The sequence below is a fragment of the Papio anubis genome, chromosome 12 (assembly GCF_008728515.1).
Source record: "Papio anubis isolate 15944 chromosome 12, Panubis1.0, whole genome shotgun sequence".
NCBI classification, from domain to species: domain Eukaryota; kingdom Metazoa; phylum Chordata; class Mammalia; order Primates; family Cercopithecidae; genus Papio; species Papio anubis.
This window is the reverse complement of record NC_044987.1, coordinates 105,464,804-105,489,076: the sequence shown is the minus strand read 5'-3', so window position 1 is coordinate 105,489,076 and position 24,273 is coordinate 105,464,804. Positions and strand designations below refer to the sequence as shown.

At 47.9% G+C, this 24,273-nt stretch overlaps 1 protein-coding gene across 7 annotated transcripts; it reads left to right on the top strand.

The window, feature by feature from the left end:
- Positions 1 to 4,930: 4,930 nt before the first annotated feature.
- ACCS (1-aminocyclopropane-1-carboxylate synthase homolog (inactive)) lies at positions 4,931 to 23,209 on the top strand. 7 transcript variants are annotated; one of them, XM_003909999.5, is made up of 15 exons: positions 4,931 to 5,058; positions 6,397 to 6,684; positions 10,289 to 10,348; positions 12,475 to 12,545; positions 13,662 to 13,731; positions 14,538 to 14,604; positions 16,270 to 16,367; positions 16,836 to 16,913; positions 17,672 to 17,772; positions 18,420 to 18,509; positions 20,018 to 20,063; positions 20,177 to 20,318; positions 22,141 to 22,283; positions 22,396 to 22,549; positions 22,667 to 23,209. In XM_003909999.5, exons 2-15 carry the CDS (start codon positions 6,397 to 6,399, stop codon positions 22,762 to 22,764), a joined length of 1,506 nt encoding a protein of 501 aa, XP_003910048.2. In that variant the 5' UTR covers positions 4,931 to 5,058; the 3' UTR covers positions 22,765 to 23,209. The 7 variants fall into 7 exon arrangements, with proteins under 7 accessions (XP_003910048.2, XP_021781575.2, XP_021781577.2 ...); XM_021925883.2 differs by having other exon boundaries at positions 19,979 to 20,063; XM_021925882.2 differs by having other exon boundaries at positions 5,009 to 5,443; positions 19,979 to 20,063.
- The last annotated feature ends 1,064 nt before the right edge of the window (positions 23,210 to 24,273 follow it).

Genomic DNA, 24,273 nt, shown 5'->3' with positions numbered 1-24,273 from the left:
GGGTTGTCCATTTCCATTTCCAGTGTTTTCAGCTGTTCAAATCACACCACCCATCACTTTCTCTGCAAAGCCCTTGCACATCAGAGCACTGATGCTGTGAAGTGGGCAGAGAAGGGACTACTACCATTTTATGGATGAAGAAAGAGCTCACAGTACCAACTGGTGACTTTAGTCACTTGGATTTGTGGCCTTACTTGCTCCGAATCCAAATTTGTTTACCTTCATTGTCAGTTTGCTTGTGTTGTTGTTGGGACAGAGTCTCACTCTGTCGCCCAGGTTGGAGTGCAGTGGCGCAATCTCAGCTCACTGCAACCTCTGCCACTGGTTCAGCGATTCTCCTGCCTCTGCCTCCTGAGCAGCTGGGACTACAGGCATGCGCCATCTCGCCCAGCTAATTTTTATATCTTTAGTACAGACAGGGTTTTACCATGTTGGCTGGGCTGGTCTCAAACTCCTGACCTCAAGTGATCCACCTGCCTCGGCCTCCCAAAGTGCTCGGATTACAAGCTGAGCCACCGCTCCTGACTGATACTGTTCTTTTTTTAAAAAAACTCTAGTATAATATTGAATAAAAGTGGTTGAGAGGACAGCTTGCCTTGTTCTCAGTCTTAGCAGCATCGAGTGCAATCTTCTGCTCTTGAGTATGTTACTGTATTTTCATTCTGCCCCTTATCCAACAAAGTTTCCTTCTATTACTAGTTTGCTGGGAGTTTTACCATGTATGAGGGTTCAATGTTGTTAGATGTTTTCAATCTGCATCTATAGAGATATGATTTTTCTCTTATCAGTGTGGTAAATTACATTGATTTCTTAATGTTAAAGCAACTTCACATTGCTGCAATAAACCCTGTTCGGTCATGATGCATTGTCCTTTTACATACCACTGACTTTGGTTTGCTATTTTAAGAATTTTACATTCAAGAGAGACATCATTCTATATATATATATTTGTAATCAATTGTTAGTTTCAATATCATGATTAATACTGGTTTCATAGATGTTTGTGAAACTGTGCTTTCCTCAATTTTCTAGAAGTTTGTGTCCAAAAACTTCTTCAACCTTTACATGTTTGGTTGAATTCAGCTTTAAAACCATAAGGGCCTGGAGTTTTTTTTTGTTTTGTGTTTGTTTTTTGTGGGACGGCTTTTACTTATAAATTCAATTTCTGTGACAGTTCAAGTTTTCTATTTCTTGTATCGGATTTGGTTATTTGTGCCTTTCAATAAAGTTTGTCTATTTCATCTAAGTTTAATTATTGACATAAAATTGGTTATAAATATTCTGTTATCCTTTTTAATATATATATAGGACCTTTAGTTTTATCTGCTTTTCCTTTCCTGATAATGAAATTGATACATGCAGGAGGGAGATAACGGGGAGGGTCTCTGGAGAATCTCCAACCCATCTGCGCACTGGGAGAACAAGATGGAGCCAAGGGAAGCTGCGGCCATGCTCAGAGGGGAGGAGCCTGGCCTCTGCAATTCCTGTGTGGTGGCCTGGGATTCAATCTGTGAGTTGGGGGCCCGTTAGCAGGAACCCCTCTTGCTCTGCTGAGAGTATTTTTCTTTCTTCCTTTTCGCCCAGTAAATTCCGTTCCCCTCACCCTTCAATGTGTCCGTGTTCCTAATCCTTCCTGGTGGTGTGACAAGAACCCGGTTTTAGCTGAACTTAATTTTTGGATCAGTCAATCTGTTTATCAATTGCATTGAACTTTTCAAAGAACCAACTTTCGGTTTCGTTGATTTTTCTCTATTGTTTCTCTTTCATTTCTGCTCTTTATTTCTTCCTATTTACTCTGGATTTAATTTGTTCTTTTTTTTCTAGCTTCTTAATGTGGAAGCTTAGATCATTTGTTTTAAGTCGGTTTCAAATATATGCATTACAAGCTATTCATTTCTCGCTTAGCATTATTTTAGCTACATTCCATAAACTTTGATCTGCTGGTTTTTAATCATTCAAAATATTTTCTAATTTCCCTTGTGATATCTTTTTTGAAATCAATGGTTTGCTTAGCATATGTAACTTAGTTTCCAAATACTTGGGGATTGTTCAGCTTTCTTTGTTAATGATTTCTACTTTAATTTCATTGTGACTAGAGAATGTACTCTACGGTTTCAATCCTTTGCAACTTATTAAGACAGTTTATGGCCAGATTTGTTTATAGCATGTGGTCTATCTTAATGTTTCATTTGCATTTGAAAAGAAGTATATTCTGTGGCATTGGGGATGATGTTCTATAAATGTCAATTAGATTAAATTTTTGTATAATGTCCAAAACTTCTGATCCTTAGTGTCTTTTGATCCATTTATTCTATCACCGAGAGAGGGGTATAAAATTTTATTTCCAATTATAATTATGAACTTGTCTTTTCTCTTTTTCGTTCTGTCAATTTCTGCTTCATGTATTTTGAAGCTTTGTTACTAGGAGCATACACTTTTAAGATTGTCATCCTGATGAATTAATCATTTTATTATAAAATGCCCCATTTTATTTTTGTTAATCATTTTTGTCTTGAAGCCTACTATGTCAGATACCAATATGAACACAACAGCTTTTTTAATGATTATTATTTGCTTGGTATTTTTTTTTCCCATTTTTACCTTTGACCATTTGGTTTTGTATTTAACGTGTGTCTCCTGCACACACCATATGCTTGATTCTTGCTGTTTTATCCAGTCTAATGATCTTTTAATTGATCTTTAGACAATTCACATTTAATGTAACGTGTGTGTATGTCTTCTACGTAGGACAAATGCCTGTGTTTGTTGTTTGGTGGGGTTAAATCCCCCTGCTGTATGCTTCCATGGTACCCAGGAAATAGTATTTTTTAAATAGTCCCCACATTGTAAGTCGGCCTTCCCAATCAGTCATGCAGGCTTTGGTTTGTCTTGCTCATCACTGTATCCTCGCACTTTACAGAGACCTGGCATATAACAGGCGTTCACTGAGATGTGAATTACATAGAGTTAAGATTTAAATAGAGGGAAATGATGGCTTCCTTATCTTATAGAAGAAAACATTCAGGGCCAAAAAAGTCATGAGAGTTGCTCGAGGTCACAGTGTTAGCTAGTGGCAAGGTAAAAGTGAAGACAAGAAGTGGAATGGCCAGAAGACAGCCATGCCTTCCCAGCCATACCTGTATTGAGAGATTCTGCTTATATCCTTCCATGGGGAAAGAAGACTTTCCCATTCAAGGCACCTCAGAGATTGCAGCGCTACCTGGGACTGGGTGCCCATTGTACCCATTGCCAGAATATGTAGATCTTAGGGCAAAGTTTGAAAAATACTTTTAAAATTATATATATATATATATAATTTTTTGTTTGTTTGTTTTAGACAGAGTTTTGCAAATACCCAGGTGGGAGTGCAGTGGCACGATAATATTCACTGCAGCCTCTATCTTCTGAGCCCAAGTGATCCTTGCACCTCAGCCTCCCAAGTACCTGAAACCACAGACACATGTCATCACGTCTGGCTAATTTACAAAAACCTTTTGGCTGAGAGTGGTGGCTCACGCCTGCAATCCCAGCACTTTGGGAGGCCGAGGCGGGTGAATCACAAGGTCAGGAGTTCAAGACCAGCCTGGCCAATATAGTGAAACTCCGACTCTACTAAAAATACAAAAATTAGCCAGATGTGGTGGTGCACGCCTGTAGTCCCAGCTACTCCAGAGGCTGAGGCAGAAGAATTGTTTGAACCCGGGAGGCGAGGGTTGCAGTGAGCAGAGATCCTGCCACTGCACTCCAGCCTGGACGACAGAGCAAGACTCCGTCTCAAAACAAAAACAAAAACACAAAAACCTTTTTTTGGTAGAGACACGGTCTCCCTATGTTGCCTACGCTGGTTTCAAACTCCTTGGTTCAAGAGATGGTCCCACCTTGTCCTCTCAAAGTGTTGGGCTTACAGGCGTGGGCCAGCACGCCTAGCCAGAGTTCAACAAATGTTGCAGCCACATGTGGGAGACCAGGACATGCCTCCCCAAAACATGAAGGACTGTGCTAAAGACAAGCAGCAGCAGATTCAGGAAAGCTCTCTTCCCTGGCCCTTTGCCTAAAAGTAGGACACAGGTTTACAAAGACAAAAGGTATCCTGTCCCTCTGTCTACCTGGGAGAACAAAGACTACTTTAGACCCCTACGGCCTGGAGATGGTATCAGAGGAATTTACATTAACAAGCTTGACTAACTGGCCTTTGTTTTGGTTTTTTTTTTTTCGTTTTTTTTTTTTTTTTTTTTTTGGCTTTCTCACACGTTCCCTCCTGGACTCAAAGTCCTATTTCTTTGTCTTGTAACTTAAAAAAATTACTGTTCTTTGTTGAAGATGCTATAAAAAATGGAATTCAAAGTCACCTCTTCTATTCACCTCTTCCATTCCCTTCGTATTTCTCATGTATAAATGAAATATACATGTCAGTAAATCTGTGTTTGTTTTTCTCTTGTTAATTTGTCTTTGGTAACAGAAGTCTCCCCCAACTAAGAACCTATGAGGGCTAAAGAAAATCCCCTACAAATAAAAGGGGCAGAAATGACAAGCTGCGATGAAAGGCCACAAGGATGCTCACACCCGAATCTAAAAAGCCCTTTGTGTGGGCTGCAGCCAAGCATACTTTGGCCAAGAAATTTCTGTGGCTCTAACCTCCTTTGAAAACTGGAGAACCAAGGCCAGGTGGCAGAGGGACGTGACTGACCCCACCCGGCCCGGCGGCGGCCCCGCACCCGCAGGCCACCCAGAGTGGAGGTGGAAACCGGCGCTCCGCCCCTTCCTCGCTGAAAGGGGCCCCTTTCCCTTTTCCCGGTCCCGCGGTCAGACCTCGTGTGTGACCCTTAAAGCGTAGGCCCCGCCGAGACGGCACCCGGCCTGAGCGGCGAGGGAACAAACTGCGCCCTGAGCAGGCCAGGAAGCCCGGCCCGGGGCAGACGGCCCTCAGTTTCCTAGTCCGAGTGCAGGGCGGCGCTGTCCTCACCCGCGCGTAACGAGCCGGACGGAGGGCGTTTACCGGCGGAGGAAACCGACACGTGATGCGCGCCTGCAGAGTGCCAGCTCCTCCAGCTCCGCCAAGTAGGTGGGATCCCCTACTTTGCAGAGGAGGAAGCCGTTCAGGCCTCCCTGTGTGCACTTTGCAAACGCCTCTGCCCTTCCATCTCGAATCCCTTGGCACCGATCGCACTTCCTTCGCCTGGAAACCTGGAGTCGTCTCTCGCGAGACATCCTCCGCCCTGTAGAAGGCCGTTTCGGTTCTTCGTGCGCGGTAGCCGCCCCACTTGCGGGATTCCAAGGCCTGCCTAATCGGGCGCGGGTGTGTCTGGCTGTGGATTCGCCGCCGTCCCACTGGACGCCTGGAGGCTCGAACCCGGCCGCTCCCAGATCCCAGGCTTTGCTCCCACCCCGGCTTCCGCCCACGGTGCTGCACTTCCTCGGACCTGGGCTGTCGGGAGAGGCGGAGGTGAGCGCACTCGGGGGAGCCCCGCCGATTTAAAGAGTCCCCTTGAGAAGACTTTGCAGAGGAAAATTTAACTGCGGGTACCCCCTGAGTTTCTGGTGCACCCGGTGTATCAGAGCTTGTGTTGTGCATCAGGACTGGAAAATTGGCAAGGAGTTACTTATGCTCTAATGACTCATATTTTATTGAACTTTTGTCATCAGCCAGGATTTGTTCTAAGTACTTTATTGTCACTAACCCATATATTTGTATCTTCACGGCCAAACCGAGGTGATTACTGTTATATCCACTGAGCAGATGAGGAAACTAAACTGGCTTAGAGAAGTGAAGGAGTTCACGCCCGCGGGCAGGAGTAGACCACCCTCTCCTTGGTGTCCACACCTCTTTTCTTAAGGACTGAAGAGGCAGTCACTGCAGCTCTGCCTGGGGTGCCTGCACTTATGGAGACCCCCATTCCTCCCTCCCCTCGGTTCCCACCCACTATCCGCCTCAGACTACCACATGATCTCATCCTACCCTTTACACCACAAGACCCCCAGGACTCCCAGGCGATGCTCTGCTTTAACTCAAGAAATTTTAACCTGGCATTTGGTAATTGAGGTGAGCAAGGATGGAAGAAGAATGTTGATGACCCGTTAGGCTGCAGAGTGAAAAACTTATGCAGAAGTAGAACACGCTAAAGCAGCAATACATTAAAGTCATATAAATATGGCAAGTGTAGTCCCTGGCACATACTAGGTCCTTAACAGATTTTTCTTGTTGAAGTGATTGCACATATGGTTACAACTAAGGGACACAGGAAGTGATGAGTGCATAAACCTAAAGGAAGGGAGGTTTTTGCATAAACCTAAAGGAAGGGAATAAGAGAAAGGGAACTCCCATGACTCCAACTCCTTTCTGATGCTTGGTGCTGTGGAAATCCCTTGAGCAGGCCTGTGAATTTTGTCTTTTTGCAGATGTTCACACTTCCTCAAAAGGACTTCAGTGCTCCCACCACCTGTCTGGGCCCCGCCTGCATGCAGGACCTGGGCAGTAGCCATGGGGATGATCTGGAAGGAGAATGCTCCAGAAAACTGGACCAGAAGCTGCCAGAGCTCCCTGGAGTGGGTGATTCTGCCATGTTCTCCCCTGATACCTCCTACCTGTCCTCTAGAGGAAGAATGATTAAATGGTTCTGGGATTCCGCTGAGGAGGGCTACAGGACCTACCACATGGATGAGTATGATGAGAACAAGAACCCCAGTGTGAGTGAAGCTCCCCTCCTACTGGCACCCGAGAGGGAACTGCAGGGTGGGGTACCCTACCTTGACCAATAAGACAGCATCCAGCCTGCTCTTGTGAGGTTGGAGTTACGGTCCTCTGACCTCCAAGAGGGTTTCTGATGTAGCTTAGAGAGGCTCCAGTGTACTGCCTGGATCAGGAAATGGTCCATTTGGAATACAGGGGACCTCGATTTGTGAGGGAGTAATTCAAGAGCCACACGATGTTCTTCTATGGATTCTGACCCATGACCTGTCAACTGTCCAACTTTAGAGCTAGGGCAGAACTAAGGTTCAGGTCGCAACTGTTTTACTTATAGGTTGTTTATTGCTGAGCTAGTTACTTCACTTCCTTGAATCTTAAATTATCTCTAAAATGAAATAATGACACCAGGCATGGTGGTTCACACCTGTAATCCCAGCACTTTGGGAGGCTGAGGCAGAGGGAACCCTTGAGGCCAGGAGTTTGAGACCAGCCTGGGCCACATAGCAAGACCCCATCACCACAAAAAAATAAAAATAAAAAAATTAGCAGGGTGTGGTGGTGTGCACCTGTGGTCCCAGCTACTGGGGAGGCTGAGGTGGAAGGATTGCTTGAACCTGGAGGTCAACGCTATAGTGAGCCAAGATCACGCCACTGCGTTCTAGCCTGGGCAACGGAGTGAGACCCTGTCTCAAAATAACAGGAAACAGGCCAGGCGTGGTGGCTCACGCCTGTAATCCCAGCACTTTGGGAGGCCGAGACGGGCGGATCATGAGGTCAGGAGATCGAGACCATCCTGGCTAACCCAGTGAAACCCCGTCTCTACTAAAAAATACAAAAAACTAGCCGGGCGAAGTGGCGGGCGCCTGTAGTCCCAGCTACTTGGGAGGCTGAGGCAGGAGAATGGCGTGGACCCGGGAGGCGGAGCTTGCAGTGAGCTGAGATCCGGCCACTGCACTCCAGCCTGGGCGACAGAGCGAGACTCCGTCTCAAAAAAAAAAAAAAAAAAAAAAAACAGGAAACAAATGGGATAATAATACCTGCTGTGTAGAAGAGTCAAGATTAAATGAGAGCAAGTATATGAAGTTTTTAGCACAGTGCTACTCAATAAATGATAGCTGCTATTATTAATATTTTCTGTCCCCAATATAAGCTATTCTCATAATGCCTTCAGGAGTCAGAAAGCTGTTACGGTAACCCTTTAATAATCCTTATTTGTTGAGCATCTACCATATAGATGTGAACAGAAACAAAGTTCTGATCCTCATAGAGCTCATATTCTAGTTAGGGAGACAGACAGTGAATGGACAGAGAAAAAATATATATACTATATGGTGGTAAATACTATAGAGAAACATAAACCAGGGTAAAGAAGACAGAGAATGATGGGTGGGCTGGGGATGTTGCTATTAAGTAGAAGGAGGTCACAGAAGGCTATTTTAATAAGGTGAACATTTGAGCAGATACCTGGAAAAAGTGAGGGATTGTATTAGTTATCTATTGTTGCATAACAAATGACCTCAAATCTAGCAAGTTAAAACAACAGTGCATAATTTCTGGGGTTCAGAATCCTGGTGGATGCCTCAGGCTCAAGATCTTTTTTTGTGTGTGTGTGATGGAGTGTTGCTGTGTTACCCAGGCTGGAGTGCAGTGGCACGATCTCGGTTCACCACAACCTCTGTCTCCCGGGTTCAAGGGATTCTGCCTCAGCCTCCCGAGTAGCTGGGATTACAGGCGTGTGCCACTGTGCCCGGCTAATTTTTGTATTTTTAGTAGAGATGGGGTTTTGCCGTGTTGGCCAGGCTGGTCACGAACTCTTGACCTCAGGTGATCTGCCTGCCTCAACCTCCCAAAGTGCTGGGATTACAGGCATGAGCCACTGCACCTGGCCAAGCCACCGCACCCAGCCACAAGATCTTCTGTGAAGGTGCCATAAAGCTGGGGCTGTGGTCTCATCTGAAAGGTTGACTTGGGGCCAGGGGATTGGATGGGAGGCTCTACTTCCAATGACACTCTCATGCTTATTGGCAGGCTTCAGTTCTTCTCCATGTGGGCTTCTTCACAGAATTGCCTCATGACATGGTAACTGGATTCTCTCAGGGCAAGTGATTCAAGAGAGAATGAGAGGTCATGGGTGCCCAAGATGGAAGCCTTAGACTCTTTATAACCTAACTTCAGAAGTGACATCCCACCCCATCTGCCTATTCTGTTCATTAGAAGCACATTGCTAGACCCAGCCCACACTCAAGCGGTGTGAATGCCAGGAGGCTGGGACCTTAGAGGCTGCCTGCCACAGGGAGTGAGCCATGCAGTTATCTAGGGAAGAGCATTCCCAGTAGAGGGAAGAGCCAGTGCAAAGGCTCCAGGCTTGGGTCATGCTTGACGAGTTCAAGGGACAGCAGAGGGGCCACTGGAGCTGGAATAAAGCCAAAACCAAGATGGGCAGGTGATGGGGTCAGAAAGGTGATGGGGTGGTGGAGGTCATAGATCCTGTAGGGCCCCAGAAGACCTGGTGAGCCTTCTGATTTTGGACAAAGTGGAATAAGAGGTATTCAAAGGAGGAGCAGTGTGGTCTGATTTGGGGTTTGGAAAGATGACTTGGACTGCTGTATGGAGATTTGACTTGGCAGGTAAGAGAATGCACAGAGAGAGGAGGGAAGCTGTTGTAATAATATAGACAAGAAATGATGGTGGCTCATACCAGGGTCCCAGTGGTGGAGGGTGAGACATGGTTGGACTGTGCATGTGTTTTGAAGTTGGAGCTGCCAGGATGTGTGAATAGATTGGCTCTGTTTGGAGGAGCTTCCCAGCTTGCTTCCCAGGGCATGAAGGAGCACTGCCTTTCATTTTGTCATAGTCTGAGCTCATTCAGGTTTTACTTTTTCATCTTCCTTCCTTCACTTCCCCTGCAGTAACTCAGGGGTCAGCAGTTAGCTGTGCGTCAGGCCCGCACCGAGTCTCCCTGGGGACTCTGTAAGGGAGAGCTCGGGTTACGCCTGTCAGCCTCTCCTGTGACAATAAATGCCTATGGAGTGGGGATCAAGGTATTGTGTAATGTTGCAGGGTCTCCTGGGGGAGTATTTGCACTGGCAAAGGAACCTCTTCTTGATCTACACCCACCTTTGCTTCTGTTCCTGCCAGACTGCCAATACACCCTCTCTCTTCTTTCATTCTGTAAATGTGTATTGAGTCCCACTAAGCCCCTCGAGAGACACGGCAGTGTCTTCAGCACACATCTGTCCTTCAGGGAGCTTACCCTCAGTACGGGAGATATGGTGTGTATGTCAGTCTCTGTGACCTGGGGTGGAAACTGGCCAGTGCTCTAAAGGGGACAGATCAAGAGCTGTGGGATGCAGAAGAAAAGATCTCTTCCAGGTGGCATTATAGGGGGGACTTCCTGGAGGACATGGCGTTTGGACAGAGCTTTAGAAATGGGAAGATGGGATCAGGCAGCTGATCAGAAGGCACACCTTGAGCAAAGGCAAGGAGGGGTGGTTGAAAGGGTGGGGTTGTAGAGAGCTCCCATTTTGCTTTGCTGCCTCCATGGGCTCCTGGGGCCTTTCACTGGCACCCCCTGCCATGCTAACCCTGCCTCTGTACCTCCAGGGCATCATCAACTTGGGTGTCAGTGAGAACAAACTCTGCTTTGACCTGCTGTCCTGGCGGGTAAGTCCTAGGGCACCTCTGGGGGGCATCACTAGCTCCGAGGAGCTGTCTTCCCTGGGACGCTTTCCCAACAGGAGCCTACTGCTTGGCTCAGTGGCCCTGGCCTGGGAATCAGGAGACCCAGGTTCCAGGCCTACCTTGGGACAGTTTTCTGAGTGATCTTAAGTGAGTTACTTTCCCTCTCTAGTCCTATTTCTTCATCTCTGCAGACTCTTATTTCACTCAGTCCCTCCTGCTGTGTTGGGTCCCCTGATCTCAGAGGGAAACACTCAGTGCTTTGTGGTGTAGATATTTAGCGAGTAGCTCTTCAGGGGGACAAAAATAAACCCCTGATGTGTAGCTTTGCCAATTTCCATAGTGTAAATACTCCCACCATGGCCAATTTCAGCCTCCTCTTGTGATATCACTGCAGGCAGAGTTGGAAGAGAGGTGCACGGGCACACTTAGGTAATATTTTCACCATACAGACACGTAGACAGAACCGACCTCAAAAGCATAGATAGTAAAAGGTACTAGCAAATCAGGAAGCGATGATGTTTGAGTGCTTATCACCTTTGTTTGTAAGATAATTTATTTCATTGTCCATTTATATTAATTTGCTTTTTTAAAGTGGCTGTTTTAACACAGCTTGAAACATTTCTGAAATTTTATAATCTGATTTCTTGAGCTGGGGTGAGCCATCTTAGCAACCACTGACAATGTCTAATAAATGTGTCTCCCAAGGTGGCAGTGGCAGAGTTTGGGTTTGTAGAGACAGCAATGCTTAACCCAAAGGAACATATTTCCAAAGGTGAGAAATCTGAACCCCAAGGGGAAGGGCTTATAGGGAATATATTGAATTAATTTATTTATTTGAGATGGAGTCTCACTCTGTTGCCCAGGCAGGAGTGTAGTGGCATGATCTCAGCTCACTACAACCCCCTCCTCCCGGATTCAAGCAATTCTCCTACCACAGCCTCCTAAGTAGCTGGGATTACAGGCACACACCACCACGCTCGGCTAATTTTTGTATTTTTGGTAGAGACAGGGTTTAATCATTTTGGCCAGGCTGGTCTCGAACTCCTGACTTCGTGATTTCCCTGCCTCAGCCTTCCAAAGTGCTGGGATTACAGGTGTGAGCCACTGTGCCCGGCCAGGGAATAGATTTTAAAGGCCTGTTTTACCTAAAGCCAGCTCCTTCTTCTCAGGCAGCTAAACACTGAAATAAAAGGTGAGCCACATATAGCAATTTAAATTTTCTATTAAAAAAATAAAAAAGATTCCAGGTAAACATTAATTTTAATAATATATTTTATTTAGCCCAATATATTCAAAATATGACCATTTCAGCATGTCATCAGTATAAAAATTATTAATGATATATTTTACATACTTTTTTCCTACCAACTTTTCAAAATCCAGTGTGTCTTAATTCAGTTGAACCACATTTCAAATGCTCATTTGCCGCATGTGGCCAGTGGCTACCATATTGGACACTGTGGCTCTAAGGGAGGAAGGGAGAGAGGGCGAAGGCTGGACCCAGTTATGCAGAAGTGGCTGATTCCCTTTCTTCCTTTTGGCCCCAGTGCACAAGGCCCCTGCATTGGCCCTTCTTTGACAAAGTGCCTACAATAGTAGGAGTTTCTAACCTAGCACCTGGTCATGGAGTAGGTGGTCTAGAAACTGCTGTGTCTTCCAAAGTGTGAGGTCAAGCTGAGCTTACAGGAAGATAGTGGCCTAAGTCCCTGTAGAAGTTGGAGCCAAGACTGAGGTTCTAGCTCTCAGTGTCTTCTGTTGCCCCATGGAGATGCTGATCAGTGTGGTCTCCCGTTACTGCTTCTGCAAACCCACCCCTCCAATTTTTTAGGTGGCAGTGTTGTATAAAGAGTGCCAGACTAGGAGTCAAAAATTTGGGGTTTTTGTCTCAGCTCTGCCACTTGCCAGCTCTGTGACCTTGGCTGAGTGACCTCATTTTTTTGGACCTCAGTTTCCTCTCCTGGAACATGGGTATGAGAAAGCTGTCACTGTCTGCGCCTCTCACGGTTTCTCTTGATGAGCAGAACAAGCATTCAGCTTTACCTGCCCTGTGCCGTGGATGCAGGCGGCAGTGCCGGCCCTCAGCCCCGCTCTTCCCTGTCTGTCCCCAGCTGAGTCAGAGCGACATGCAGAGAGTGGAGCCGTCCCTGCTGCAGTACGCTGACTGGAGGGGACATCTGTTGTAAGTAGTTGCCATAGGGTGAGTTTGGCCCCCTGGGGATGTGTGGCAATGTCTGGAGACATTTTTGGTTGTTAGAACTGGGAAGTCAGGTGCTCCTGGCATTTGGTGTGTAGAGGTCAGGGTTGCTGCTAAAGTTCCTACAATGCACAGGACAGCCGCCACCACAAAGAATGACCCGGCCCCGAACGTCAGTAGTGGGAGGCTGAGAAAGCCTGCAGTAGGCTGAGGGCCTAGTTCTGGAGATCTGGTGACCTGGGGCCTCCTGCCAGTCCCACCTCAGCACAGGGGTCTCTAGTCTGGTTTCTGGGAAGCTGGCTCTGTAGCATGGGGAGGGCCTTCAGGCAAGGAGTCTTTGTCCCTGCTTTGTTGGTAGCTTTGGAGAAACCATAATTGCTGTTGGGGGAGCTGGCTGGGGCCTTTTCCTAATGCTAAAAGGGGAGGTGGTAAGTAACACTAATAGTAGCTTGTGCTTATTGAACACTTGCTTGGGAACACTGTTCTAAGGGCTCAGCAGCTGAGCAGGACCTGATCCCAAGACTGATTGCAAAGCATGTGTTCTTCTAATGTAGTCATTAGGATGATGGGCCCTGGAGTCAGACCACTGGGCTTGAGTGTGGACTGTGCCTCTTACCAGCAAGTGACTTAATTCCTTTAAATCTCAGTTTTTGTTTCTTTGACTGTACAATGGGAATAATAATAATAATAATAGTAGTAACCACATCATAGGATTATTATGAACAGTAAGTAAAAGTCTTCTAAATAACATTTGTATAAGGTAAATGCTTAAAATATATGAGCAACAATAATGGTGCTAATAGTTATTGTTGTAGTAATAATGTTTATTCGTGTAATTAGCTAGATCTCCATTGAGAGTGTTACTTTTGATAATCCCTGAAATCTCCTGATTAGGTGCGGTGGGGTGTCCACTGCAATGCATGTGGGTAGTGGGGAGGAGAAGGTGGGTGCTGAGGAGTGGAGACAGAGGCACCCACACCCCCACCGTGGGAAATTAGGGAAGAGTGATGGCAGCTGCCTGAGGATTCACCAGAGGAGCTTCGGGATGCACCGTGGGTTGGGGACCATCTGGCAAGCACTGCCTGTTTGTCTTATCTTCAGCCTCCGGGAGGAAGTGGCCAAGTTCCTGTCTTTCTACTGCAAGAGCCCAGCGCCACTCAGACCAGAGAATGTGAGTAGCCCCCTCCACTGCTCCTTCCTGTTCTCTTGCCTCCCCTCTCCATCTTTTCCCTCCCTCCCTCCCTCCCTCCATCCCTTCCTTCCTTCCTTTCTTCCTTCCTTCCTTCCTTTTTCCAGACAGACTCTTGTTCAGTCTCCCAGACTGGAATGTAGTGGTGCAATCTTGGCTCACTGCAACCTCTGCCTCTTGTGTTTCCGTGATTCTTCTGCCTCAGCCTCCCGAGTAGCTGGGATTACAGGTGTGCACCACCATGCCTGGCTAATTTTTGTATTTTTAGTAGAGATGGGGTTTTACTATGTTGGTCAGACTACTCTCAAACTACTGACCTCAAGTAATCTGCCCGCCTCAGCCTCCCAAAGTACTGGGATTACAGGTGTGAGCCACTAAGCCTGGCTTCCATTCCCCACCTCTTGGCTGGCCTGAGGGTAAGCTGGGATTGAGATCTGCCCTTCACATAGTTTTGATTTGTTTCAAAGTAGAATTAGGAATACCTTCTCCCTCCTCGATGTTTAGAGTTTGGGTATAATTTCCACCCCATGTTGTTCTGTGGGCCTTCTGCCTCCACACCCTCAGGCAAGACCCTCTTAGTGACCAGCCCCCTCTTCCTGGCTCAGATGATCTGGAGCAGGGTCCACACAGATGAGCTTGGCTGTTAGTCTAGTGGCTTTGTTGTGACAGAGCCCCAGGTGGCACCAAGGCAGGGCCTGACGCCCCCTCTGTGCTGTCCTGGGAGGCTGCGGGTCCCCGCCCACTCCTGGAACTGGTTCATCTTCATCCCTTGGATATGTCACCCTTAGGTGGTTGTCCTGAATGGTGGTGCCTCGCTCTTCTCTGCTCTGGCCACGGTGCTGTGTGAGGCCGGGGGTAAGTGATCTCTGTGGCCTGCCCTGCACTGTGAGCCACATTGTGCCTGCAGGGCCCCCCGTTGCCTGGCCTCAAGGGCTGCAATAATATGCTTTCAGGCACACTAGAATATACTAGACTGCAGGGGGCATGAATAAGTGGCTTGACAAAGCACCCGTGGGTCAGCAGTTCCAGGGGAGGTTAGTGTGATGTTAGGGTCCTGGGCTGTCTCTTTGCCATGACCTTGGCTGCTTCATGCTCATAAGGGGGCTGTCGTATCCTCACGTGACAGTGTGTCTTAAAGCAGGAAGAAAGGGATGTGGTTGTGCCGTGCCTGTCTCTTTTTAATCAGGAGAGATGGGGATAGGGAGCTGTTTCCCAGAAGAGGCCCCCTTCTATCTTCCTGACCAGAATTGACTCATAAACCTATCTCCAGAATGGTCCCTGGCAAAGGGTTGCCTGAAACCAGACGTGGTTTGTCCCCCAGGGCTAGGGGAAGGCCAACCTTCCTTAGACATGTTGTTGGTCATGCCTGAAAAAACTGGTACTGTCTTAGCACGAAAGGAAATTGAAATGGCTGTTGAATGGGCAGCCAGCCAGCAGTGCCTGCCGCAAGAGCAGATTGTTTTAAGAATCAGTTATGGTCAGGGGTTACTGGTTGCAAGGAAAAGAGACCCATTCATGGTAACTTACTTAATAATGAGATTATTAGTAACATTTAATGAATTGTGTTCCAGGGACTGGCCTAAGGCTTTATGCAGAGTATTTTGTTTAATCCTCACAATACTTCAATGAGGTTGGTTCTATGATGATCTCCATTTTACAGATGAGGAGACTAAGGCACAGGAGGTTAACTTGTCAGAGTCACACAAAGAGAGGCAGTAACCAGGATTTGAACCATCAAAGAGAGATTCACTGTAAGGATATGATAGGCAATTTCCTGCCCATTCCAGAACAATCAAGAACAGGAACCTTCTAAGCTTCAGTTTCCCCATCTATAAAGTTAGGATATAATAAATAGTGCCTACTTCGGAGACCAATTGTCAGGAGCAAATGAGATAAAATAGAAACAAATGTTCAGTGCATTTGCCATCACATAGTAAGTGCTTAGCAAATGTTAGCTGTTAATAATTAGAAAGGGGGCTGTATTAGTTTGTTCTCATGCTGCTAATAAAGACATACCCAAGACTGGGTAATTTGTAAAGGAAAGAGGTTTAATGGATTCACAGTTCCACATGGCTGGGGAGGCCTCACAATCATGGTGGAAGGCGAATGAGGAGCAAAGTCACATCTTACATGGTGGCAGGCAAGAGAGGTTGTGTAGGGGAACTCCCCTCTATAAAACCATCAGATCTTGTGGGACTTAATTCCCTATCACCAGAGCAGCACAGGAAAGACCTGCCCCCATGATTCAATTACTTCCCTCCAGGTCCCTCCCATGACACATGGAAATTATGGGAGCTATAATTCAAGATAAGATTTGGGTGGGGACACAGCCAAACCGTATCAGGGGCTGATCTCAGTGGATCCAAGCTTTCTAAAGTGTTTTGGGAGTTGAGAGTGCAAGCATGCCCCAAATGGTCCCCAAGGAAGTTAAAGGCTTGGAGAGGGAGTGGGGACAGTGGACAGAGGGTCTGGGGTGTTCTGGCCAGAAAGTGACAGGCCCTCGCCCACTCCTGCCCCCAGAGGCTTTCCTGATCCCCACTCCTTACTATGGCGCCATCACACAGCACGTGTGTCTCTACGGCAATGTCCGACTGGCCTGTGTCTACTTGGACAGTGAGGTAAGAGTCTTGCCTTCCCAGGTAGAACCGGGGCGTGCCTGTGGTCAAGAGTTTCCTGAGTCTGAATTTGAGGGTCGCAATGCTGAGGGCTCTGGGGTTGTGATGAGTAGGGAATGGAGCCTTCTGTTGCCACATGGCTGCCTGTGCCTGGGATCCCCAGTGGTTCCAAAGTTCTAGTCTCTGAGATCCCTGGGGATGATGTAGAAGCCAAGAGCCAGACCCAGAAACAACGAGGTGGGAAAAGAGCAGGGCAGACCTAAGTATAGCACCCGAGAGTGATGAGGGGGTCCCTGAAGTGGTGGGGTGGGGGTGGATGGCAGTAAGAGGCGGGGGCTCCCACCTGCTTTTCCAGAGACTCTTCTGAGGAGGCTGGGGTTTACAGGGGAGGAGAGGCCTGAGAGTTCATGTGTGTTTTGGGGGGCAGTGGTCACTGAATGTGGCTGGTGGCTCTGATGGGTCTTTTTCCAGGTCACTGGGCTAGACACACGCCCCTTCCAGCTCACAGTGGAGAAGCTGGAGATGGCCCTGCGAGAAGCTCACTCTGAGGTCTGGGGATCAAATCAAACCCGAGGCTGGGAGTGGGTGGGTCTGAGCAGGGCCTGGACCCCTCTTCTTGTGGCTGATCTCCTCCCAGGAGTAGGGTTGGTACCCAGTGATGAGGACAGACAGGTAGGGTGGTAGCACAGAATTATTCTGGGAGTCAGGCAGAACCCTGCCCAGGGAGGGTCTTCCCTTTCAAAACAGACTCTTAGACCTCAGTTCACAGAGAATCAACCAGGGAACGTCACTAAGGATACCCCCATCGCTGATCCATCTGATTCTGGTTCAGTGGGTCAAGTGTGGAGTGTAGGAATCTGTGGTTTAACTAGTCTCCCTGGTCATCTGAGGGGGCAATCTTGCTCACTTTGAGGGGACCTGAGGACTCCCAAAGAAGAGCAGAGACCAGTATTCCATTGATTCCTTTCCCACCTACTTTTCAAAAATCTACTTAATTTTTTTACTTCGGTCATGAAAGCTATACATGCTCACTGTAGGAATTTTGAAACTGCAAAAGGCCCACCCAAAATTCTACCAGCAAAGGTAACCTACTGGCATGTGGACACATTTCTCTCTGGTCCTTGTCCTCTGCCTTTATCTGATGCTGCAGATGTAATTCTGTGTCCTGCTTGTTTGCTTCATGTTGTGTTATGAACATGTCCCCATCAAATCTCCCTGGGAGCCTTCCAGTGACCAGCCCCCTTTGACTGTGTGGCTCTGGCCTTGGGGAAGAGCTGAGGGTCGCCTACCCTAACGGATGGTTTCAGGGTGTGAAGGTCAAAGGCCTCATCCTCATCAACCCCCAGAACCCTCTGGGTGACATCTACTCCCCGGAAGAGCTGCAGGAGTACCTGGTATTTGCCAAGAGGTGAGGTACCCCACACTGGCCCCGACACAGGGTCTGGGCAGCCTGGGGTTCCAATGTGGGTTTGGTGCAGGTTTTTCTACTCTCTTCACCCCACTGTGGGCTGCTACTTGCTTTGGCCCTTCCTTGGCAGTAGAGTGGGGAAGCAGGGATTTGTGGGATGCCATTCCTCTTTCTCTTTGGCTCTTTATAACAATAGCTATCAATTATCGCACACTCTAGGGGCCAGGCACCATGCTAAGCACTTTATGTGCCTCATACAATCCTCACAACAAACCTGTCAGGTACTGATGCTGTTATCACGCCCAGCTCACTGAGCCTTAGAGTGGTCAAGTGAGGGGTGGAGCCAGACTTGAACCTGCGTGTCTCTGTCTCGAGCTCTTGTGCATGCCCCTGCCCCTCCATGGAGGTGCCCGAGGGCTCCCTTTCTCCCCTACAGTGCTTCAAAAGCTCCTCTGCAACCTGCTCTATATGTATGGCTTTCTGTTGGAAAAAATAGGTCAAAGAAAGGTGTTCTGGAAAAAACAAGTTTGATAACCCGGGGCTAGACCCCGGCCCCTCTGGTTTTCTCATGTATTGCCTCCCCACCCTGCGGGACGCATTTGCCCTACACACTAAGTCTCTCCTCCCCACCCCCTGCCTCACCCCAGGCACAAGCTGCATGTGATTGTGGATGAGGTCTACATGCTGTCCGTGTTTGAGGAGTCAGTTGGGTACTGCAGTGTCCTAAGCCTGGAAAGGTGAGGCTCCCCGACTCAGCTAACTCCCTCAGCCCCTATTATCCCACGGAGCCCCGACCACTTTCTGGCTCAGCCCACGGGGCGTGGCCTGCCCAGAGCAATTCCATTTCCACCCAGCTGATCCCGCTGGTCCTCAGATCTCCTAATGAGAAGCAGGGAGGGTTGGGCTAGATTCGTGATTTTCAAGTTATTCTGTGGAATTTCTGAGAACTCCAAGAAGAGGCCTCAGGATTCCTTAAGTTAGGGCTGAGTGGATGGGAAATTGGCCTCTTTGCTGTTTCCTTTACCTCCAGAGTCGCTCCAGTTTTATTCTTTCATTCATTCCTTTACTCACTCATTCATTCACTTAGCACCTCTGGAGCCCCTTGCATGTGCCAAACACCTCTGGATATTTGCATTTTGGGGTTTTTCATTAGGTTTACTGTAAGCAAAGCATTTGTGGCCAGAATACATTTGGGAACACTTGGAGCAGATCATCCTCAAGGCACACTGGCCCATGCCTGTAATCCCAGCACTTTGGGAGGCCAAGGTGGGAGGATTGCTTGAGCCCAGGAGTTTGAGACCATCCTGGGCAACATAGAGAGACTCTGTTTCTATAGGAAAAAAAAAGAAAGCAGGGATCAGATCATGTGTGCCGTCTGTGAATCTGATCTTCAGGAATTCTAACAGTTCCTGCTGTTTGTCCAGAACCTTCAGCCCTGTCAAGTCCTTTCCATTAGCCTTCTCTTCTCATCTTCACAAAGCCTTGAGGAGTGAATGGAGCATGGATTGTGAATCCCATCTATTTTTTGGATTAGGAAAGTGAGGCACAGACAAAAAGTGATTGTCCATGATCCTTGGTTAGTCATTAACAAAAAAAATTATTGAGCATCGATTTCATGGCAGGTGCTGTGCTAAGTGCTGGAGATACAACAGTGAACAGGAAAGACGTAGGCCCTTCCTGTGTGGAACTTTAATTTCTAGCCAGAAAAAAACATTTTAGCAGCTAAATGCACATCCAGCCATTGGATTATGGCCATGATGAATGCTAAAAGGGAGAGACCAGGGAGCTGTGAGAGGATCTGTTTAGGGTACCTGATTGGCCTCATCCCAGGGGGAGTGGTTAGGGAAAGTCTCTTTGATGAGTGACATTTGAGCTAGGCTCTAGATCAGGGGCCCGCAAACTTTTCCTGCAAAGGCCAGATGATAAATATTTTAGGCTTTCCAGGCCATATGCTCTCTCACTCAACTTTGCCACAGACACTGTGTAAATGAATGAGCATGGCTGTGTTCCGATAAAACTTTATTTACAAAAAACAGGCAGCAGGCTAGGTTTGGCCCACAGGCAGTCATTTGCTGACCCCTGCTCTAAAGGATGCATGGGAATGGGTGGTTCAAAGAGATGAAACCAGGGCTTGTCCTGGAACCAAAACTAGATTCAACCACCCATCTTTTCATTTGTTCAACCAAACACGTGTGGGTTCCCATAGTTCTGTGTTGCCTCTGTTCCCACGCTGTGCTCTCTGCAGGCTGCCTGACCCCCAGAGGACCCACGTGATGTGGGCAACCAGCAAGGTGAGTTCCTGGCTGGCCTTGGGGGTGTCAGGAGGGTGGGAGGGCAGCGAGGTAGGTGGAAGCAGCTTCCTCCATGGAGGGCTGGCCACCACCTAGGGTACTTCTTCCTGCAGGACTTTGGGATGTCTGGGCTCCGCTTTGGCACACTGTACACAGAAAACCAGGACGTGGCCACTGCCGTGGCTTCCCTCTGCCGCTACCACGGCCTCAGTGGCTTGGTCCAGTACCAGATGGCACAGCTGCTGCGGGACCGTGGTGACTGCCTGGGCCTGGTGACCTGAAAATGGGAGGAGGGTTGGAGGCATCCTGGGAACAGCCAGGAATCATAGATGCTTCTCGTATGAGAAGAATTTAGGGTTGGGTTAGAGAGTACCAGCTCTGGACCCAGACTGGGTCCATACCCTATTTGGTCACTTCCTGGCCATGCGGCACTTTGCTTCACCTCTTTATCTGTATGAGCCTCAGTTTCCTCATCTGTAAAGCAGGGATCATAATGGTACCTGTCCTGTAACAGGTTAGTGTGATTTGTAATTCAATTAGAATAGTGCCTGGCATATAATAGGCACTTGATTAATGTGAATTCATTATGATTAGCTGAGAGCACTTAAAAAACAGAGCAGGGTCGAGCATGGTGGCTCATGCCTGTAATTTCAGCACTTTGGGAGGCTGAGGTGGGAGGATCACTTGAGCCTGTGAGGTTGAGGCTACAGTGAGCCTTCGTCATGCCACCGCACTCCCGCTCGGGTGACAGAGTAAGACCATGTCTTTAACAACAACAACAACACAAACAGAGCAGAAGCTTGTAAGGAAAAATTGTTGTAATGGAAGTATGTCTCTTCCTGTGAATCTGTTCTATTCCTGGATTCAAATAGTGAGTTTAAATAGCAAAGGTTACCTGTCAATGCCACCATTTACTGAGCCTAGCAAATGCACCTGCTGTATCATCTCATTCTCTTTAGAATCCTAGGAAGCAAGAATTCCTATATTTTCCTTATTATTTTACAGATGAGGAAAATGAGGACCAGATACTACCCCACTCACTATAGTAGCTAAAAGTTTTAAAAATAGTGACAACATCAAGTGTTGACAAAGATAAGGAGCAGCTGGAAGTCTCATACATTGCTGGTAGGAGTGTAAGCAGTTCAGCCACTTTGGAAAAAAATTCAGCAGTTTCTTATAAAGGTAAACATACACTTGCCAAGTCATTCAGCAATCCTACTCCTAGATGTTGACCTTGATGGTCACACAAAAACCTCTGCTTTATTCATAATCACCCATAACTGGAAACAACCCAAATGTCCTTCCACAGATGTGTGGATGCAAAAACCGTGGTCCATCCACTCAATGGAACACTACTGTGCAATAAAATCCATGGCAACATGGGATAGTTTCAAAGGAATCGTGCTGAGTGAAAGCAGCTAGCCTTAAAAGATTACATGCTATATAATTCCAATTCGATGACATTCTGGAAAAGGCAAAACTGTAGTGATGGAGAACAGATCTGTGCTTGCAGGGAAGGGGCCAGTGTGACTATAAACAGCATCAGGGTGTTCTTTAGAGTGGTGGAACTGTTCAGCATCCTGACTATGGTGGTGGTTACATAAACATATACGTATATTAGAATTCTTAGAACTGTATGGCAATAACAAAAAGTACAAACAATTAGGGTCAGAGAGGTGAAGTTGCCCAAGGACCCACCCTTGTCATTGGCCACACTGGGATCTGAACCTTGGTCGGTGGGACTACAAAGGATCACTCTGGAACTTTAGAACTAGATAAACCTTGGGTTTGATTCTTTATCCTGGGGGACTTTGTGCTCTGGACTCCTGAGGGAGTGTGGGACCTGGAGCTGTCAGGGCTGAGTATCTAGGTTTAAGGTGCTTTACATTGAACACTGAATTTCCATCCCTTCTTGACCTCCCCTTCATAATCCTCCCCACCACAGCAGCCAGCTAGAGGAGGGACTCAACAGCATCCTGGCAGCTTATGGCCTTTTTCTTTACAGCATTTAGACTAGCGGGACCAAATAGAGGGTTGATGAAAGATTGATCTTCTGGCCTCTCTTTCACCCAAACAGACTGGATCAACCAGGTGTACCTGCCGGAAAACCATGCCCGGCTCAAGGCTGCCCACACCTACGTCTCGGAAGAGCTCAGGGCGTTGGGGATCCCCTTCTTGAGTCGTGGGGCTGGCTTCTTCATCTGGGTTGACTTGAGAAAGGTAATGCTGGTGGAGGTGCGGGCTGGGAGGGAGTTTCAGGCTTCCCTCCAGCAGGTGAGGGGCAGTTGGTGAGGGGTCTCAGCTATGTCCTGAGCCCCTTCCACCCTCTTAGTACCTGCCCAAGGCCACCTTTGAGGAGGAAATGCTGCTCTGGCGCCGCTTTTTGGACAACAAGGTGCTGCTGTCCTTCGGCAAGGCCTTCGAGTGTAAAGAGCCTGGTTGGTTTCGCTTTGTCTTCTCAGACCAGGCCCACCGGCTTTGCCTGGGTGAGCAGCCTGCCTTCCCAACCCAGTCCTAACTGCAGCCTTCACTCTAGCCTCTGCTTGTTTGTCCCCACCCACCTGGCCATCAGTGCCAACTGGCCCCCCACTTCCCCTTCCCAGGGATGCAGAGGGTCCGGCAGGTGCTTGCAGGCAAATCCCAAGTGGCTGAAGACCCCCCTCCCTCTCAGAGCCAGGAGCCAAGTGACCAATGCAGGTGAGCTGGCCATTGCCTCGTGGCCAGAGGGCCCAGCAGCCACTGTGGACCTGGCGCGTTCCAGGGCTGCAGAAGACCGACTGTGGATGTGCCATTTGCCAGGAAGGTGTCTAACTTGGCTTTGCGCCCAAAGAACTGTTTCTTGCCTTTTGCTGTAGCCGTGAGAAACTCCTTAAGCTGTGGTTCAGCCTGGGCCCTCCCTCTCTCCTATTAAACAAAACTAGGAGAGTCCAGATGTCTCCATTGTGAGTTATGTAGAATGGAGGAGTCGTGACTGCTCCTAACCAGAGCCTCAGCCCTCCTGAGGATGTGAAAAGAAAACAAACAACCTGTACCTTCTTTCTGATAGCACCATCATTCCTCTTTCTTTGTCACCATGGAAACGAGTCAAAGGAACAGCACATACAGGAGAGTGTGCAGAAAAATAAAAAAAAGTGATAACTTCCAAACTCCAAGGAGAATGGAATGAATGTTTTGTTCAGATTGTTCTCCCCACATTTAGGACAGTTGGGCTCACAGCACACCGGGATCCTGGGACCGTCTTCTGCTTGGGACGAGGTGAACAGGACCCTATGGTGGAAGTCAGGAGAGCTGAAGCAGTCCCTCAATCTCCAGGAAACTCCTTCTCCCTCTCCCTTTGAAAGAGCTGCCTTCACTGATGTCCCCAAAGCAGAGTGACCTAGTGTTGGTCGTTGGGGGAAGATTTGGTGCTGCAACCCTGAACTGAGGCTGCCATGAGGCCAAGCTAACCAAGGCTGGCTTTTCTACTGTAAGGAGCAGATGAGGGCCACCTACCCCGTTTTCAGGGGTGCCTTAAATCAGGCTAAATGAGCTTCTAGATCTGACCATAAAGCTGTGTGCTGAGGAGCCTTCCCATGTGCTGACACTCCTGCTTGGAAGCCGATGCTTTCCTTCTTTCTGTTTTTTTTTTTTTTTTTTTTTTTTTTTTTTTGAGATGGAGTCTCACTTTTTTGCCCAGGCTGGAGTGCAGTGGCACAATCTCGGCTCACTGCAACCTCCACCTCCCAGGTTCAAGCGATTCTCCTGCCTCCGCCTCCTGAGTAGCTGGGATTACAGGTACCTGCCACCATGCCCGACATATATTTGTATTTTTAGTAGAGATGGGATTTTGCCATGTTGGCCAGGCTGATCTCGAACTCCTGACCTCAGGTGATCCACCCACCTTGGCCTCCTGAAGTGTTGGAAAACAGGTGTGAGCCACCATGCCTGGCCTCAGACTTCTTTTTGAGATCACTTTTCTTTTGCCTGGAGTATAGCACTTCAATGTCCTTTGATGAGGGTCTGCTGATGATAAACCCTCAGTTTTTGCTTATCTGTATTTTGCTCTATTTTATTTTATTTTATTTGAGACAGAGTCTCACTCTGTTGCCCAGGCTACAGTCCAATGGTGCGATCTTTGTTCACTGCAACCTCTGCCTCGCATGTTCAAGTGATTCTTGTACCTCAGCCTCCCAAGTAGCTGGAATTACAGACATGTGCCACCATGCCTAGC